The following is a 20,918-nucleotide window of genomic DNA, read 5'->3' as shown; positions in this document are numbered from 1 at the left end:
CAGTCTATTAGATTAAAAGAGCTGAACATAACTGAGTGTCTGAACAATGACAACGAAACTTCTAAATGACACTACGCACAAGGGCCATGACACTTCCAAGTCCAACCATAAAAGTTCAAAAAATGGGCAGTGGCCCAGTTCCTGAAAATATATACCGCCTTCCCAAAAGAGTTGGGATACTCCTCTCTCATTAGCCTGTGAAATTGCCAAGCCAATAAAACTAACTACCCCATATTTGGGGCAGTTTACTGTCTTCCAAAATGACGCACATTCCGTCTATGGAATGTATACCTCTCTAAATAAACCTTTCTCTTTACTGTGGCTAGCCCTTTAATTCTTTTCTGAGCAAAGCCAAGGACCCTCACTTGGTAGCTAGTCCCAGGGACTCACCTACTACTTTGCGCATGACTCTCCTCTTGTGCCCTATTTTTCCTGCAATGAATGGGGACACCCAAAGGCTAGTCATGTCCCTGGTCTTCAGTGAGTCCCTAAGACAGGACCCTAAGTTTAATAATTGCCAGCTAATAAACACAGAGGGCTTAAACTCATTTCTATGACCAACTCTTGGTCATTTTTCTCTTCCCTGACTGTAAAGCCCCACTGTTTCCCTTCCCTACTCCCTTGAGATAGGAGGTACCTAGGTGCCCCAGGATGAAGAAATTGGAGATAAGTTCCCTGTGGACTGAAACTCTAAGATAAGAATAGCAGGCCAATGGAGAGAGAGGAGGCTTGGCCCTGCCCAGAATAAAGATAACAAAGCACATATTTCTCATTCTTGCAGTTAGAGAAACTCACACATGCATAGAAAGCTCCTTGGAGGTCAAAAGAGGAGTCCTCTTCAGGGGAACCCATCTTGGCTAAGAGACACAGATGCACATATAGTAGGATCCTACCAAATACTCGGAATCAGGCAAATCTAAACAATTGGCCAAAGGATAACCAGAAGAAATGCCCCATATAAGTGATTTAAACTACCGTGTGGGCACGGCTCTCTCTCTGAGTCTGCCTGTGTATCTATCCATACATTCTAGACTCTTTTTCCTCCTAATAAACACTCCATTTTACTGCTTTCTATCTTTGTGGGGATTCTTTCTCTGCAAAGCCAAAGGGCCAGGACCTTGTCATTGGCCACTGGTGAAGTGACTAAGGTCTGGTGCTCTCACTCCAAGACTGACCTCAGTCTCTGGCCAGGAATCAAAATCCTGCTTCAAGCTGCTGCAGGCTGAGCCAGCCAAGATCACCCTCATTGTCCTTTTCAAGCATCCAGTCACCTCTGTAAGAATAGAAGTTGTATTCAAACAAGATTCTCTTCTGTAATGCAACAGTATATCACTAATCAAAAATCTGTTCTCACTACCATAACCAGCCTCTGGCTTTATCTGTGATAGGTTCAATTGCTAAGAAGCCCTCCCTTACAGTATTTGTTTTACAGTCATGGGATAATATTCATTAGAAATCACTAACAAAAACATTTGCTCTGTTTCAGAAAAGAACAATCCCTACACATAGCCGTGATTACAAGTTTAACAAAACTTTTCTGGGAAGCGATTATGATTTATGAATTCTGCATTAAGTATCTAAGTACATCTGTCACACACAGCATAATGGCGACTTTCTGAGTAATGATTTCCCAAAATCACAAATGATGTTTAAATTCCCAGTGATTTACACATTTGGAAGGGTGTGAATGTATCCTGGGTGATCGTGTATTATACTCAAATCTAGGTTTATACCACCACCTTTGTGCTTTCCTTTTGGGTCTCAGAATCTGGAAGTGCAGTCTTGCATGGGGTCAAAGAATTGCTAGCCTGACAGGAATCTTCTAGTCTGTCTTAGATGGCTTTTGTGAAATGGAGCAGGACCCATGGAGTCTTCCTGGGTACAAATCCTTTCTGTGTCCTCATTTATTATGTTTAGGAAATAGGCCATCAATCAGCCTCCTTGACCTTCCTTTAGTTGTAAAGAGCAGATTCAAACAGTTACTAATCAGAGGAGGGAGGGGATAGAGAAATGAAGGAGGAACAGTCAGTAAACAATAGAGCAGCATGGGGCCAAGTCCTGGTTCCTTTACATGAAATATACATAACAATTTCTTTGAGTTCTGCAGGAACTAAGGCCCCCACCCAGAGAGAATGGCAGCTTCAGGCTGAGCACCAGGTTTCTGGAGCACCAACCTGTCATTTCACCATAGACCAATCAGAAGAATGGGCTTCCCTGGTGGCTTAGATGGTAAAGAATCCGCCTGCAATGCGGGAGACCTGGATTTGATCCCTGGGTTGGGAAGATGCCCTGGAGAAGGCAATAGCCACCCACTCCAGTATTCTTGCCTGGAGAATTCCACGGACAGAGGAGCCTGGTGGGCTACAGTCCATGGAATCACAAAGAGCTGGACGCGACTGAGTGACTAAGCACAGCACAATCAGAAGAAAGTCTGCACAGAGTGGAAGATTACAAACCCTGACCTCCTCCCCAAACAATTCGATTAACCCTTTAAAACTGCTCTTTAAAACAGAGCAGAATCTTGTAAGTTACATTTGTCTCTGGAGTATTGGGTTTTGAACAGGGAGCAGCAGAACCTGACTTCAGTAACATTTGCTCTCTGGTGGCTCAGACGGTAAAGCATCTGCTTACAATGCAGGAGACCCAGGTTTGATCCCTGGGTCGGGAAAATCCTCTGGAGAAGGAAATGGCAACCCACTCCAATACTCTTGCCTGGAAAATCCCAGGGACGGAGCAGTCTGGTAGGCTACAGTCTATGGGGTTGCAAAGAGTCGGACACAACTGAGCGACTTCACTTTCACTTTCAGTGCTTTTCAATATATCTCAGAAATCATGAAAAACTACTTTAGAAAGAATACAGAATTCGAGACTTCCCTGGTGGTCCAGTGGCTAAGACTCCATGCTTCCAATGCAAAGGGCTTGGGTTGGATCACTGGTCTGGGAACTAGATCCCACATGGTGCAACTAAATATCCTCTAAGCTGCACCACAACTAAAGAATTGTCTCAACTGAAGACCCTGTATGCTGCAATTAAGCCCCAGAGCAGCCACACACACACAAAAAGAACACAGGATTCAAAGAGCTTGTATTTAACTTCAAATTCTGGTATCTGTTGAGGTGTGGTGTTAGGAAGCAACAACCCCAGGACTACAACTCTCCCTTCCCGTGTTTATGAGCTTTGATTTTTCTCATTCTGTTTAATTCAGAGTCGTCTGAATATAGTATGTATTCTTAGGATTCCCTGCGTTTATTCTTTCTGCTTATTCTAGTCTCTAGTCCTTGGCTTTCTGACTCCCTGATGAACCTTTCCTATTCTTCAATTTCCAGTTCAAGCCTGCATTTTTTGCTGCCTCCACTTCTGCCCCCACCACCTCCTTTTGGTCTCTTCTCCCACCTCTGTTGCAATAGCAACCCACTCATCCCACAAACCTCTTCTGGGTGTCTATTTTTTCACTATGTCAGTTTCCATACAATAAGGAACATCGTACCCCTGGTGCCTAGCACGATCTCTGACATAAGGAAGAATTCAGTAAGTGATTATGGAACAAACAACTGAAGCTCTTTTTGCTTCCAGAGATTAATTATGTTACAGATTGTAATCAAGAGCTGAGAATTAATTTTTCTTTCTTTTTTGCAGTACTGTGTACACACACAAAAATGCAACATGATTTAAGGAGAAATCTACAGAGTACTGAAAAAAGTAGGCAAGTCTGATCACAGGTTCCGCATCCCCTCTGGACTGGGAGCAGTGAGAGTAGCTGTGGGAAGGGATGTATGGACATGTCACTTACATTTTGCAGCTGGACATGATTCTTCACCAAGTTTTCGGACTTTGCCATTGTGCTAGATGCTTTGAGACTGTAGTTTTTACCATTATGTGGCTCTTTCAGCTGCTCTTGAATTTGTTTAGCTTGTTTCCTGCAAGTTTAAATAAATCCATGTATAAATAGTCACATAAATTTATGCCTATTTTTTTGAGGTTCATTCACTCCTGACATCTATATTTGTCATTTTCTATAGCAAGATAAATTCAGTTAACAAAGAGACCTCCCTTCATTTTCAACCCCACAAAGAAATACTTGGCATTACCCATTAATAGCCAGGATTCACACCCCATGGCACTCTAAAGGCAGAAATGTAATGCATTGTCCTCTCCCTACTGGATGTAAGAGGTCCTTAACCTTGAGTGCTCAACTAAAGAGAATTAGGAATGCTCTGAAGTTACAAGTAGACAACTTTGACACTTGGACCTAGCAGCCACATATAACATACTTGCAAAGTTAGGTTTATATTTGTCCATTTCAGATAGGTATAGCTTGACTGGATAACTTGCACACATGACATAACAGGGGTCTATTTTCTTCTTTATAGTTTAAAAACACTTCATTTATTTTTACCATCTGCCCTGAATGCAGAATTTGTTAGAACTTCTGTAAATAATAAGAAAAAAATTAACTCTCGAAGGATTAATTTATAAGTAATAAAAATTAATTCTTGAAAGATGCCAAGCATCATTTGAAGTGTTTTACATGTCTTAGCTCACTTATTTTTCACAATAATTCTGTATGACAAGCCATCAATCCTATGCTTACTTAATAGATGAGAAAACTGAGGCACAGAGAAGATAAATAATTTGTCCAAAGTCAAACAGCTAGACAGTGGTAGAGCTGGATTAGAACCAAACGAATCTGGCTGCATACTCCTCATTTTCAGGCACTACTCACGACTGTCAAACCACTTGCCCGTGGTCACACTGCTTCTTGGTGGGAAGGCCAAGAACCTGAGACTATTCTCAGGTTTTGGATTCCAAGTAAATTACCCCTGCCTGCAAATGTGGAGTGACTGTTGTATGAACTGTACCAAGTACTGCCTTATTAGCTGCTCTCGTAAGAGCTTTATAGCAATTAACTAGCAACATAAGACCCAGTACCCATGAAACAAACAAGCAAACAAACTTCACAGAATCATCTGCCCTAGACTTCTGCCTCGTTCCCCAGGGCCCACACCAAGGACAGAGCCTTGGTGGCGACTGTTCACCGTCTCTCCGTCTCTTGAAGTGAGTTTTTTGAGGCAGACATCCCTCTATGCACCATGGGCTTGAGTATCAGAGGGAGTGAGATTTGAATTCCAGCTCTGTGTCCCAACAGCTTTGCTTTGATTCCTCAAATCAAAATGACTGATTCCCCAAACTTCTGTAGCCTCAGTTTCCTCCTCCATCAATGGAGTTTGGATAAGCTCTTTTCCATAAATACTGTGGACACGTGGAGAGTATTAATGTTACACTCCTCAATATTAATCAGTTACACTCCTCATCACTTAGTAAGCTTAGTTATATGAGGAGATGATGGAATCAGGACACTGGCTCAGAGATAAAAGAAGAGATCTTGTTAATTGCCTCTCTTACAAGCAAGTCACAGAATTGCTACAAGAATTGGAGGTCTGTGCATTATTATCTCCTCTGAATTTACAATACTCGTGTGATGTCATTCTGTTTAAATATTTCTTTTATCTTTTCAATTATTTAGGGGGCTTTTATCTCCAGTACTCTTAGTTGTTTTAATATACTTAATAATCTACTTCCTAACAGCTAATCTGTAGCCTGTTGTTAGAAACAAATCTATCCTATCAGCATTTTAAGAAGCACAGGAAAGCCACAAAATCCTATCAGGGACTCACTAATGAAGCAGATGGGAGATGAGGAAGTTCTACTGGAATAAATCATAAGGAAGCAGTAAAGGGGGCTTGACACAGAGGAAGAACATGATTATTTTTCCAAGAATTAGCTGTAGAAATACTAAAGATCTTTTCAGGAATTCCCTAAGTCAGTGTTTGGGAAATGTAAACATCTAAAGGAATTTTCCTCATAAAAATGTCTGATTGCATTTCCTAAATCCTTTTAATAATTTGCTTTCCTTTACCCCCCTCTTACCTTTGTCCTGACTCACTAATATTCCAGAACATATGGGCTTTCTTTTCTAACCTGCCTCCTTTTCTATCATCCCTCAGCTCTCTCAAGGCATACATTTTTGCCCTTCTGTCCTCCCCTCAGCAGATGGGAACAAAGGGAAGTGGAAGCATCTGTCTGCAATGCCATCAGCTCTCTCAGGAGAGTAGTGGCTCTGGGGAAGACAAGATACAAGTACTGCACACTGGAACCCACTAGCCTAACAATGTCAGTGTGATTCTAGAGTTCAGTGGGTTTTAAGTTGCTCTGGGCCAATTCATCAGGAAGAAATGAGATGTACAGTGGTGGGATATCAGACCCAACAAGTCCAGCAGATGTTGTTTGTGATGCTGCAGGTTGACTCCCTGTGGAAGTAGACACTGAGATGGAGATCGTGTGCAGGGTTTTTATTAGTGAGGTCTCTTAAGATCAACACCTGTGGAAACTCAGTGAAGGAAGCAGGATGGGGCAGAAGGAGTTGGAATGTGATGCAGGCTCCAGTGAAAACCTCAGCAAATCCCACAGGGAGCTCTGAAGCTGGCGTGGCTTTCACCCCATGGTGGGGCAGTGGTCCAGGCCTTCAAAGCCTCACACTGACCTATCATCGGATGCTGGCTATCTCAGGTCAAGGAACTCTTATAACTGTGTACTAGCTTATATTAGTACTTATGTGTACTAGCTTATAACTGTGTGGGGACTAAGGCCGCCACAGATGAAGAGAATCATAGCATCATATCAGAACACCCATTGCCTGTCCTTAGGTGCCTTGCTTTGTGATCTAAAATCTCTTCAGAGGATGATAACATACAGTCAGGGCAAGTTGGAGTGCATCTGTTTTCTACTCGTAGCATCAGTTCCCCTCGTTCCTCCCGTGCTTTCCCAGTTGTGATAATTATTTGTCCCAGTTTCTGCTCCTGGAACATCTTTCCTGTTGCTGTCGTTCAGTCACTAAGTCACGTCCAGATCTTTGTGACACCGTGGGCAGCAGCACGCCAGGCTTCCCTGTCCTTCACTATCTCCTGGAGCTTGCTCAGACTCATTGTCCATAGAGGCGGTGATGCCATCGAACCATTGCATCCTCTGTTGCCCCCTTCTCCTCCTGACATCCATCTTTCCCAGCATCGGGGTCTTTTCCAATGAGTCTGCTCTTCTCATCAGGTGGCCAAAGTAATTGGAGTTTCAACTTCAGGATCAGTCCTTCCAATGAATATTCAGGACTGATTTCCTTTAGGATTGAATGGTTTGAGCTCTTTGCTATCCAAGGAAGTCTCAACAGTCTTCTTCAGCACCACAGTTTGAAAGCATCAATTCTTCGGTGCTCAGCCTTTTTCAGTTCAACTCTCACATCCACCATTACTCCTGGAAAAACCACAGCTTTGACTATATGGACCTTTGTAGGCAAAATGATATCTCTGCTTTTTAATATGCTGTTTAGGTTTGTCATAGCTTTCCTTCCTAGGAGCAAATGTCTTTTAATTTCATGGTTGCAGTTACCATCTGGAGCCCAAAATCACCTCCAAAATCACTGTTTCCACTTTTTCCCCATCTATTCCGCTCCCCCCTCCACACCCATGTATCTCTTTTCCTATTTCAACTCATTTTCAGAGTTCAATTATGTCTCGCATTTCCTAAGTCTAATATGGACTCCCGCTGCCAGACTGATACTTCTTAGCCCGTACGAGTTAAAAGTAAAAGGGAAATCTAGAAGAATTTATATTTGTCATGTGAGCCATGTGAGCCAGATTTGAAAGGCTCAATTAATGGTTCCATTAACTACTTATAGGAATACTTGAACTTTTTGGAATTGATGAGAAAAGAATTTATTTCACTGTGACCTTCAAAGTGGCTGGGGTTCCATTAACTCAGAAAATTCTCTGAATTCAAGAAAGTGTTCCTTACTTCTACCTCTTCTTGTTACCTATGTTCAAACTTTCATTGGCTAATAATGTGCTGTAATATTCTATCGGGTGAGGTCATGCCATATCACAGATGACAAAAGAATGGACAAAGGACCAGAGTGGCAGGACCCAAATAATGATGGGAAGTAGAAAAAATAACCAAGAGAATGTTTTGGTTAAGTCCTAATTCTCTCTGGGCACAGTAAATTCCAGTATATAGAATGGAGATTCAAGGGAATTTATCAGGAAACTGATGATAGACATGTCCCAGAATCCAAGATGACTTAGGACTTCCAAGATGAGTTTAAAAAAAAGTATAACATGGGAAAAAAAAATCTTATAATGTTTGAAAGTAAAGAAAAAGTACAGCCTGTTTATTCTGCTATTTCCAAGGTTTCTGGAGGGAATTAGAATCCCAGGAATGAGGGCAAAGAAACTTGTGCCAAGGTGTTAAAAAAAATTTACATCACTTTCAGCTATATAAATTAGATGCTTGGTGTTCAATGTGGTCTTCCTCTCAGACAGAGAAAAATAAAGGAAAACTATGCTTGGAAATTGCCCTAGAAGAAGGTAATATTTTCTAAGTCTCTGATGAGAACTACAGCTCCAGTTGGAAGAGTCTTCAAATTTCATTATTCCTTTGTTATTTTTAGACATATATATATAAAATAAATATGTGCCCTGGCTGGGCAGGTAGAAAGACAACAGCCTCCTGATTACTCATCTCCCACTGGTTCAGTCCCCTGAGTCTCCTATTATGCATTGAAAGTTGAACAGTGTTTCCATGCAAACCCCTGACACCTTGCTGAGCCCCAGGAGGATGTGCTCATCACTAAGCCCACTTGCAGCCCACGGAAGGAGAGGCTAACAGCTCTGAAGATAGAGATCCTCTAGTTACCCAGCTGTTCTCTGTTCTTGTGACTGTCGTTATCAGTCTTTAAGTGTGGTACAACTACAGATTATACTCCAAAAATAAGTGATTAACTACTTCTTCATAGTAATTTGCATATTGTTAAATACACAGCTTTCTCCCACACAGCACTTGCAAGGTGACTCTCCTAATGCTCTGCTGAGTGTGATTAACCCTCTTGTGCTCAGGGAACTCTACTCACCTTGTAGCTACCCTGCCTGTAAGTTCCAGTGTGTAGACACCCTAGGTGTTAACAACAACAAGCCTTCAATGAGTATTTACTTTTTAAACACTATGCTGCCTTCTTTACAGTATTATCCCACTAATCCTTAAATTCTCTGAGGTACACATTATTTTTGGCCATATTTTGCTATACTTTACCAAAACAGAAATCAAGGCTGAATGTAATTTCCCTAATAATACTGAATAAGCAAGTGGCAGACTGAAGATGTGAATACAGCTTAGGCTGATGCATGTAAAATCCTGACCACGAAACCATGTAGCCTGTTGAGAACATAAAGAGCTATGGACTGCAGCAGGGCACGACATTCCTGATTCCCCTCAAGCACTTTCACCATCTGGGGGAGGACCACACGAGTCAACATGCTGGGTGGTGAACAGCATGCAGTTTAAAGGAGAATTGAAGAAATGCAAAGACCTGCTGTCAATTTCCTACTGTGGGGCTTTGACAAATCAATACTTTACAATCAAATTCTGCTGTGATTTGAAAAATTGAGCAATAATGCATAATTTCAGTTGTTGTGAGGATTGGGAGATAATGAATGAAAAGCCCAGTATCCCTGATAAAGTGTTCAAAACTGAACACTAACAACTCCCACAGCCAAGAGTTGCTTAGGAGACACAACGATGAAATGCAATGTGGTTCCCTGGGTGGGACAACAGCGAAAACGCCCATGAGGTGAAAACTAAGGAAACATAGAAATACGAACTTCAGTTAGTAACACTGTTATTCCATTATTGTTCCACTGTTTGCGGCAAAGGCAACATACTAAGGAAAGACATTAAAAATAGGGGAGATTGTGTCTGGGGTATATTGGATCTATCTGTACTATTTTCATGGCAATTCCAAAAATCTAAACCTATTCTGAAATAGTTTATTAAAAATAATAGTTCCTAATTTTGGATTCATATCCGAGTCTCCATTATTTCTTAAAATTGCTGTTCTTTTTAAAGATCGACATACACAACATGCAGACAGGTATCACAGACTATATTGGGAAACGGATCCATTTTTAGTAGGGCAAATGGGCAGAAAAATACAAGTCCAAAGAAAAGCAATTACTTGTTGGCCTGGATTCCAGACAAGCTGTAGGAACAGAATCTATGCCAACTTCTCAAGGCCTGTCTGCCTTACAAGAAACCAAGCAGTATAATATTTTTATCTGTATTTCTTAAGGGCAAATTATGTCATTTACATAAATAAAATACCTCTGTCAATGTTATTCGTAACATGTATATGTAAGCATATATGTATATACACATACATACTTATAAATACATAACATATTTTTAATTCTACTTTACTAGTCAGAAAAAAAAAAAACACAATGCTTTTGGCAGAAGATTTGGTTTCTTGGCAACATAAGCATAGGGCATATTCTAGATGTCCATACTAACTGGTGAACCAAGGTAGATTTTACAGTGTTCATATTTCACATTTGGCTAAAACCTTTATGGGTATCAAATAAAACACTATAAAAGGAATAGAGTTGTTTCTTTTTTTTTCATAAAAGGTTAGATGTTCAGCAGTGACCTCTCTTTTCAGAAGAGTTAACTCCTTACTGACAGGCTGATGTTGAGCCTTTAATTCTGGCAGGCCATCAAAAAATGCAAAGAACACAGAGTGTTCATGATCACAGAGAAGAGTGATCACTATGTGCATGAAAGATGAACCACACACACACACATACATGTATGCACACACTGTACACACTCACCACAGGCTACAAAAGATTCAGAGTAATTTAAGGATGTCTGATGGGCCCATTTGCACAAAATCCTTCTGCCTAGAGCTCAGACTGAGAACTTAAAGAAAGACAAAGCGCTTCCTCTGAGAAGTAACCTTTTAACACTTGAGAGAAATGGTCTTACTTGCTTTTGAAGTAGAACGCTGCACAGAACACGCCCACGATGACAATTCCAAAGATGATACATGAAATTGACAGCACCTGCCTTTGATAAACTTCTTCACTCTCTGTGAATTCAAAAAAGAGAATTAGAACGGAAGTTAGCACGGCTCAGCAGACACAATCTCCATAGTTGTATTTTTGAGCTGGTAGGAGCCTTTCAAAGCCAAGTTTTTTTGCTCCTATCGTCAATAGGAAAACACGAGGGCATTACTACAATTCAGTGTCTTTGCAATGGTCTAAAGACAGCTGTTATTTTTTTTGTATCTGCATGGCTAAATAGAACTCATGTATGGATATCACAAATACGAACATTATCAAAAGAATTTTCATGACTTTAAGACATACTGGGAGCATTTAAACATGATGGTGGGGTCCCAAATAATCTGCTATCAGAAATTTCCTATTCCAGTGATGACCTCCAATTTATGTGATACTGATGACACTGTGTTTTCTGATTTGGTCCCTGGCTGTCAGTCTCCCATTCATCCACCCTACTATGACTGACATCATGAATGAAAAAGGACTTCAATGTAACATGTGAATATTTACTTAGTCATCCTGTGACCTGCTCAGTACCAATAATCTGGCAAAATAACCTCAACCTCTACTACCAAGGTTATACCTTAGAGCTTCTTAATGCAAAAAACAAGAATTGAAAAACAAACCATTTCAATTTTTGGACATTAACATTTATACTTCTAGCACACTTTCTGAAATACATCTACTGCAACAGTTCTTTCATCTCATCAAGACCTTTCATCCATAGGTCTCAGAACTTTCTGTTAATTATCCTCCTCTTGTCTTCATTAATTTCTTTACATTGCACAAGAGACTATGGTCTATTTACCTTCCTTCCTTCCTTCTCCCTCCCACTCACATTTTAAAGTTTTTGTTGTTGTTGTTGTTGTTGCTGTTGTTCCTTCAGTAGTATATTAAGAAACAATGTACTACAAGAACTATTCTCCTTTCCCCTCTTAGGCTTTATTTCCATTTATAATGTCTTTATTGAGACTGGAGTATAAAAAATAAATAAGGCAAACCTAAGAGAATATCACATTATCCACATTTTTGAATAAATGAAAAGGGGCAATTATGTGGCCCTAGCAAGACTTGGTTGACATTTAAATTGGGAAAGATTCAAATTAAAGAGAAAAACAGTATGTCATTGAGACCTTGTTTGGACATATATCATCTTAAAGAATGTCATTCTTTTCACCCCCACATTTGTAAGCTCATTAAATGTTCCAAGTGAACTTGGAAACAAGTAAGTAGATCTACCAACTTATAAAGAATTTCATTTCACTAAATTGCTCTGAGTTGGTGACTCTAATGAAAGAAGTATGACTTACAGATAATAATCTACTCCACCCTGCTTCTGCCAATAAAAAGAACTATGAAAATGGTGGCTAATAGTACCTATGAAAACAAAAGAGGTAAGACTGTGTTCACTACAAGAATGATTTCTACATAAAATCAACAGGGTGTTTTTGTTCATTTTTTGAATCTAGTCAAATATAACTTGGGGAAATGCACAAAATCAATTCTGAGTTTAAATCAAGAGTGAAATTAAAACTCCAAAGACTGTGAATGGATTTATAGACCCAGATGGAGTTACAGTGCCAGTACTCTCAATGCCTTTGGTGCAGAGTGCTGAACAAGAACAAGCCTGGAGAGGGGCAGGAAGCAAGGGGCTGGAAGTCTGGCAATTTTTGCATTTGACTTTCATTTTAGCCACCTCTAATATGAGTAACAAAAGATATATTACTTTACCTTTATAAATTTTAATTTCTATCTAAATAAAGGCAGTGATATAAAATGCTGACTGTAATGAATGTTGTAACAAGGAGGTTTATAATCTGACGAAAGATATCACATGGAAAATTGACCTATTCACAGAGTCCAGAGATTTTAAATATAAAATAGGATCCAATTAGGCAAGAGGAATAGGGATGGGAAAAGTGGTCCAGGAAGAGAAGACAATTTGTGCAAAGGCTCTTTGCTAGGATATAAAATGGCAGGTTCGGGAATCCGGAAGATTTTTCCTCTACCACTGGGCCTTTGCAAAAGTTATTTTGTATTCCCCACCAGCTTAGCTTCCCAGTTGGTGCCAGTGGTAATGAATCCACCTGCCAAGGCAAGCAACATAAGGGACACAGGTTTGATCCCTGGGTTGGGAGATCCCTGGAGGAGGAAATGGCAAGCTACTCTGGCGTTCTTGCATGGAGAACTCTCCATGGACAGAGGAGCCTGCTGGGCTACAGTCCATGGAGTTGCAAAGAGTCAGACACAACTGAGTGAGCATATGCACGTTGCACACACCAGCTTAGCAGAGCAACACGGAGACAGCAGGGACATGGTCTACAATGAGCATGTCTTTACAACAGCAGAAAGGCACTGAAAAATTCCAAACAGGAGAGCGATGTGATCATATTTGCATTTTTTTTTCCTGAAACTTACAGAAAAGATTAGGAAGGGTTAAGTAAATGCAGAGTCCTATTAGAAGGCTATTATATCAGCTTAGACATCATGAGAAACACTGGGCTGGAAGAAGCACAAGCTGGAATCAAGATTGCCGGGAGAAATATCAGTAACCTCAGATATGCAGATGACACCACCCTTATGGCAAAAAGTGAAGAGGAACTCAAAAGCCTCTTGATGAAAGTGAAAGTGGAGAGTGAAAATGTTGGTTTAAAGCTCAACATTCAGAAAACTAAGATCATGGCATCCGGTCCCATCACTTCATGGCAAATAGGGAAACAGTGGAAACAGTGGCTGACTTTATTTTTTTGGGCTCCAAAATCACTTCAGCATGAAACTGCAGCATGAAATTAAAAGAGGCTTATTCCTTGGAAGGAAAGGTATCACCAACCTAGATAGCATATTCAAAAGCAGAGACATTACTTTGCCAACAAAGCTCTGTCTAGTCAAGGCTATGGTTTTTCAGTGGTCATGTATGGATGTGAGAGTTGGACTGTGAAGAAAGCTGAGCACAGAAGAATTGATGCTTTTGAACTGTGGTGTTGGAGAAGACTCTTGAGAGTCCCTTGGACTGCAAGGAGGTCCAACCAGTCCATTCTGAAGGAGATCAGCCCTGGGATTTCTTTGGAGGGAATGATGCTAAAGCTGAAACTCCAATACTTTGGCCACTTCATGTGAAGAGTTGACTCATTGGAAAAGACCCTGATGCTCAGAGGGACTGGGGGCAGAATGGCTGGATGGCATCGCCGACTCGGTGGACATGAGTTTGAGTAGACTCCGGGAGTTGATGATGGACAGGGAGGCCTGGCATGCTGCGATTCATGGGGTCACAAAGAGTCGGACATGACTGAGTGAGTGAACTGAACTGAAATGAGACATGATGGATACTTCTATGATAACATTAACAACCATGATGAGCAGTTAAAAAAATAAAAAAAGGTGAAAGCAGTTAAGTTGAAAAGACTTAATGGACTAGACAATGATACTCTTAACTAAGATGGAGTATATCAGAGAGGAATCAGACTTATAAAGAAAGATATCAAATTCAGTGTTGGACTTATGCATGTATGTGTTGGTCACTCAGTCATGTTTGACTCTTTTCAACTCCATGGATGTGGCTCACCAGGCTTTTCTGTCCATGGGATTTTCCAGGCAAGAATACTGGAGTGGGTTGCCATGTCCTTCTCCAGGGGATCTTCCCAACCCAGGGATAAAACCCAGATATCCTGCATTGCAGGCAGATTCTTTACTGTCTGGGGAAGCCCAGTGTTGGACTTGGTAAGTTTTTAAAAACCTATAACATATCCAACTAGAGGTGTAAGGTAGACATTTAAATATACAGATTTGAGTTAAGATAAAATGACAGAGTTCCAGATATAAATATTCAGGGTTATGCGTATACTTAAACCAAGTGTGTAGATAAGACAGCCCCAGGAGAAAATATAGAGTACTAAGGGAAGAATGTCTAAGATAGAGCTTTGAGAGACTCAAAAATTTCATGGAAGGGTAGAAGAGGATGCTGCAGAGCAGATTAAAAAAAACCCAGATCAGCCAACCAGGAAAGGATAAAAAGAAAACACACAACAACAATAAAATATGACAATATCATAGAAGAAAACATATGGAATTTTTCTAGAAGAATAGGCTATTGAATGTTTCTGAAAGGGCAAATAAAATATGGTCCTTTAATTCAGTGATGTAGAGGTTCCTGCAGAATCTGCATGAGCAATTTGATGGAATCGCGAGAGCAGCCCGCACAATGCCCCGGGGTCTCTGTCGTGTAACATACTGTAAGGCAAATGCTCTTTCTCCAGACCTACCACATGTTCTACACTCAGCCTGGATTGAGAGTCTAGAATTCTAGCCCAACTCTAGAAAGCAGAGAATGCCTTATTTATAATGAGGCTACCATTACCTTCACTGCATAAGCATTGTGAGGATTGAGTGAATTAAAATATGCTAAGTATTGCAGTGCCTAACTTGGAATAATCATTAAGTATTAGGCAGAATCATATGAAATTACCATGGGGGGCAATAAATGGCTGGATATTGACCATTTAATTTGGCTCCATCTAATGTATGGTAGGGAGAAGGAAATGCCAACTCACTCTAGTACTCTTGCCTGGAAAATCCCATGGATGGAGGAGCCTGGTAGGCTACAGTCCATGGGGTCACAAAGAGTCAGACATGACTGAGCGACTTCACTTTCACTTTTCACTTTCATTCATTGGAGAAGGAAATGGCAACCCACTCGTGTTCTTTCCTGGAGAATCCCAGGGACAGGGTAGCCAGGTGGGCTGCCATCTATGGGGTCACACAGAGTCAGACACTACTGAAGCAACTTAGCAGCAGCAGCAGCAATGTATTGTAGAGGACTTAATTTACTATTCTAGGGAATATCAACATTTTTGCATTTCATTAATGCAAACATATTATGAAGTCATTTTTGAGGGCAAAAACCAATCTCTCATTCGACAGGAATTAGTAAAGGTTGTTTGCATTGTCTCCCAATTCTGTACCATTTCCTCTTCTGTTGTACATAGGACTCGCTCTTGATCATATTTCATATTATCAAGATGGAAACAGAGAAAGTAGTAATGTTATGGTGAGTTTTTAGAAACCGACATTGGACAAGTGGAAGAAAATCATTTGGGCAGGCAGCCTACCCCAAAACTCTGAAAAACACCATGCTGCCCCGTGCTGATGAACCCACCTCACTCAGGAAGCAGTGTGGTTGACTGGTGTGAACCCCTCTGTTTAAACACCAGCTAGAACTGTTTTCATCTTCTTTCATCTATTGTCTTTATCAATAATGGGGAAAATACTACACACTTCGCATATTTGTTCAACATGTGCTTTATATGTGTGCATGCTAGTTGTGTCCAGTACTTTGTGACCCTATGGACAGTAACCTGCCAGGATCATCTGTACATAGGACTTTCCAGGCAAGAAATACTGGAGAGAGTTGCCTTTCCTCTCCTAGGATCGAACTCATCTCTCTTGTGTCTCCTGCATTGGTAGACAGATTCTTTACCACTAAGCCATCTGGGAAGCCAGGAAAACATAAATAAAGGGGCTGAGTGGCATGTAATGGATACATAAAATGCCAGTTTCCTTCCTTTCCCCCTTTTCTCCTGAAGCCAGCGTTGAAGCAAACAAAACAAAACAACTGCTTTTAAAAGACTCTATCTCTCTTATGGAAAACTCACCTCACCCCCAGGCAGTCAATGATTTGCTATCTTGGGGTCTCTCTCCCTGTGCCCTGAGATGTATATTGAAGGAATTTATTTTTATGTCATTTTCTTTACTCATGGTTCCTTTTAATTTTACTTGTGGTGATTGAATTTTTCCACTAGTAATTTTTAATTTCCTAGCTAGAGATGGTCCCATCTATGGCAAATAGATGGGGAAACACTGGAAACAGTGATAGACTTTATTTTCTTGGGCTCCAAAATCACTGCAGATGATTACTGCAGCCATGAAATTTAAAACAAACAAACAAACAAACAAACACGCTTGTTCCTTGGAAGAAAAGCAATGACAAACCTAGATAGCATATTAAAAAGCAGAGACATTACTTTGCACACAAATGTCCATAGAGTCTAAATTATGGTTTTTTCCAGTAGTCATGTATGGATGTGAGAGTTGACAATAAAGAAAGCTGAGTGCTGAAGAATTGATGCCTTTAAACTGATCTTGGAGAAGACTCTTGACAGACCCTTGGATTGCTAGGACATCAAACCAGTCAATCCTAAAGGAAATCAACCCTGAATATTCATGGGAAGGACTGATGCTGAAGCTGAAGCTCCAATACATTGGCCACCTGATGTGAAGAGCTGACACATTAGAAAAGACCCTGATGCTGGGAAAGATGGAAGGCAGGAGAAGGGGACGACAGAGGATGAGATGGCTGGATAGCATCACTGATTCAATGGACATGAGTTTAAGCAAGCTCTGGGAGATGGTGAAGGACAAGCAAGCTTGGCATGCTGCAATCCATGGGGTCGCAGAGTCGGACATGACTGAGCAACTGAACTGCAACAACAACCCAGATATTTTAGTAGATGCAATGCAAGCGTTCCTCTTCGGGGAAGGGCTATGTCTTTTGCGCTGTCCCCCATACTGACTCTTTGAGAAGGAAAGTGTGCTCCTGATCCCTAGAGACCCAGGATCCTTGGAAAATCTATGGGTACAGCACTGTTTGCTAAACCATGAGACAGCTCACAGCTTAGGTCCTAATGTGCAAGGCTGCTTTTGGAAGCTGTAGCAGTCTTCAGCATACTAAAAATCTCTCTGTGAATCCTTGTTAAGCTCTGCTGCTGCTGCTGCTGCTAAGTCGCTTCAGTCATGTCTGACTCTGTGTGACCCCATAGACGGTAGCCCACCAGGCTCCCCCATCCCTGGGATTCTCCAGGCAAGAACACTGGAGTGGGTTGCCATTTCCTTCTCCAATGCATGAAAGTGAGAAGTGAAAGTGAAGTCGCTCAGTCGTATCCAACTCTTAGCGACCCCATGGACTGCAGCCCACCAGGCTCCTCCATCCATGGGATTTTCCAGGCAAGAGTACTGGGGTGGGGTGCCATGTTAAGCTCTACTACCTTAAAAAAAAAAATATGCCCAAAGAAAATTATAACCTCAGTTTTTATATAGCATTTCCTACTGGATAGCTTGGTATTAAGGATAGAAGTGTGAGTGACAGCAGCCCTGTATCTGTGAAAGAATGGACATGTTCTACAAAGCAGCCCCACATCCCTTCCAAGTATGGAGCCTTAGGATCGCACCATCTCTTGGGGATCTTTCCTTTAAGTCTGTAAGAGACAAAACTCAAGCATGATTTCCTGATATGAACAGGCATCCAAGTAATGGGAAGCTTAAACCTGGACGGACACACACACACACACCTGTAAGCTTGTAAGTCATATATAGGAGCAAAAGCTTTTCTCTAGACCACCTCATAGTCAATATATGCAAATAAGATCCTTTTTGATGCCACCAGTAGGTATCAAATGGAAGCATAATTACTCTGATAGTACATTATAAAAGTCAACCTATCAATATCACCAGGGTTCTGTCTTATTCAGGTATTCATTATCAGAAGCCCTGAAGATAAATGTCTACACAGAGAAACAAAAGTCAGTATAAGACAACAAATTCACTAATGATCTCACCATTTATGAAATTATCTTCATTCTAGTTTTTCTCCATGCCTAATTCTAGCATTTATTTCTATTCATTAAGTCAACCTCATAATCAGGCTAGGTCAGTCTCTCCCTGATTGTAAGCCTCCGAAATTTTGTCCTCATTTAAACTGGATTAAGCTTAAGTAGATTTACTGCAGTTTTAATTATTCTTAGAACAAGAGAGCCTCTTCCCAATTTTGTTCTTAAATAACAACAAATGCTGGGGATATATTAAAATATTAGGAGCTTACAAGGAACTGCAAGTGAAGCATGATAGGGAAAAAAGAATGAAAGGACAGAACATATTTAGAATGTTATAAACTGTGATTTTCCCTTTTCAAATTGAAGACAAAAATGACCAAATGTCAAATGGCCTGATTACTGCACTCTTAAAGAAAAGAAAAAAATAAGGTGAAAGAGATCCTGAAGGCAAATGAAATGGGTGCTCACCTTGAGATCAATGAGATTAAACACACACTGGCAGGGAGGAACACTGATAGAGTAAGTGATGAGAATATCAGCAAGGCAGAATGAATGACCTAGCCTTACTGCAATGATCTCCAAGAATGTTGCTTGGGGGAAAATCCAGCTCAAGCATCTGAATACAGAGATGCTGAGATTACCAGGAAGTACTGAAATGTTCCATATATTTAGCATGGTGCTATTTCTACCTGTAAGCCCCTTTCTCCTCCCTACTTGCAGAACTTCTACTATTATGGGTGATTCATGTCCCCCATAAGATCCATGAAGTTCTAACCCCAATACCTATAAATATGAACTTCTTTGGATATAGGGTTTTTGCAGATTATCAAGTTGAGGTCATTAGGATGTACCCTAACCCAATATTGCTGTGTCTTCATCAAAGAGAGAAATTTGGACACAGACGTACATGCACAAGGAGAATGTCAAATGAAGATGGAAGCAGAGTTTGAGATGATGCACCCACAAGCCGAGGATAAACATTGCCAGGAAACCACCAGAAGGCAGGAGGCAGGCAGGAAAGATGCTTCCTCACAGCCTTAAGAAAGAACAAACCCTGCCTACACCTTGATCTTGGACTTCTGGCCTCCAGAGCTGCAAGACAATACATTTCTGTTTGGCCATCAATTTGTGATACTTTGTTATGGACAATCTCAGCAAACTAACATAGCCACTAATTCATGAATACTATTGGAATAAATACTATACAGGGTAAATACTGTCAGATCTGAAAACTCTTCTCAAGTGTCCATGTGCATCCATTTGGTATCTTTTCCTAACTGCCCTGTCTTGTGCCAAAGATGCACATATCTGTTTTCCTGCAGCCCAGTCTGCATGCATGCATGCTAAGTTGCTGCAGTCATGTTCGACTCTTTGCGACCCTATGGACTTTAGCCCGCCAGGCCCCTCTGTCTACAGGATTCTTCAGGTAAGAATACTGGAGTGGGTTGCCATTCCCTTCTCCAGAGGATCTTCCTGACCCAGGGATCGAAACTGTGTCTCCTGAGGCTCCTGCGTTATAGGCAGAATCTTTATCATTGAGCTACCAGGGAAGCTCCTGGCCCAGTCTGAGAGGCCCACAAAGGCAAGGGCATCTTCATTACTGGACTCAACCTGGCTTGTGCTTGTTCTGTACAAGGGAGGGTACTCAGCAGGCGTTTTTTGAACTCATCAGCTTCTGGTTTGCATGTCTAATGACATTGTGCTGGTTAAGCCCTATACCTGGTAGGGTAGGTAATAAAAAGAGGCAACATTTTCTTGGGAGGATCCTCAGGGATTTATTCTGTTGCTCTTTGCTATTCCACTGTGGAAAGGCATCATTTAAAATGTTTTGAAAACATAAAATAATTGCTTCATCATAAAATGTTAATGTTCAAAATTATATTTTATCTTATTCCCATACAATGTGCTTTGAGATGTGCATTATACATAAAATTTGATATTTAAGGAGAAATAACAGTTTAAAATCATAAACACATTTACTCTCAACCTGTAATTTCCTTTTCTTCCCCCAGACTCACCACCAAATATAAACCTTCCCTATAACAATCCCTTATCTCTCTCCTTCTTTTCCCAAACAGTATAGCTCTGACTGACTATAGATAAGTGAATTCTATGAAAGGAAAACAAAAAGAAAAGCCCTGGGTCTTCTCATTTGTGTGTTTAACAAGCATTCGCTTTCCAAGTGCTATTTCTCCCACAAATAAATTTAAGTAAAAGCAAATTGAATCAAAATAAATCTATTGGTAAGTTTTCAATACCAGACTGGGTTGCCATATCCTTCTCCAGGGGATCTTCCTGACCTGAGGGATTGAACCCATAGCTCCTTCATCGGCAGGGGGGTACTTTTCCATAAAAGCATCAAGATAGAGGGGGCCG

At 40.8% G+C, this 20,918-nt stretch overlaps 1 protein-coding gene across 1 annotated transcript in view; it reads right to left on the bottom strand.

Moving 5' to 3' along the window:
• Positions 1-20,918, bottom strand: part of NRG3 (neuregulin 3) — a 316,863-nt gene that overhangs the window by 36,149 nt on the left and 259,796 nt on the right. Inside the window, exons 3-4 of the mRNA XM_010854367.1 lie at positions 10,865-10,967; positions 3,792-3,918 (exon numbers count right to left, since the gene is read on the bottom strand). Of these exons, the coding sequence (XP_010852669.1) occupies positions 3,792-3,918; positions 10,865-10,967 (230 nt within the window). The remainder of the gene's footprint in view (positions 1-3,791; positions 3,919-10,864; positions 10,968-20,918) is intronic.

Source organism: Bison bison, unplaced genomic scaffold (genome assembly GCF_000754665.1).
Source record: "Bison bison bison isolate TAMUID 2011002044 unplaced genomic scaffold, Bison_UMD1.0 scf7180017864341, whole genome shotgun sequence".
NCBI lineage: Eukaryota > Metazoa > Chordata > Mammalia > Artiodactyla > Bovidae > Bison > Bison bison.
The sequence above is the reverse complement of the archived record's forward strand: the minus strand, read 5'-3'. Positions and strand labels throughout refer to the sequence as shown.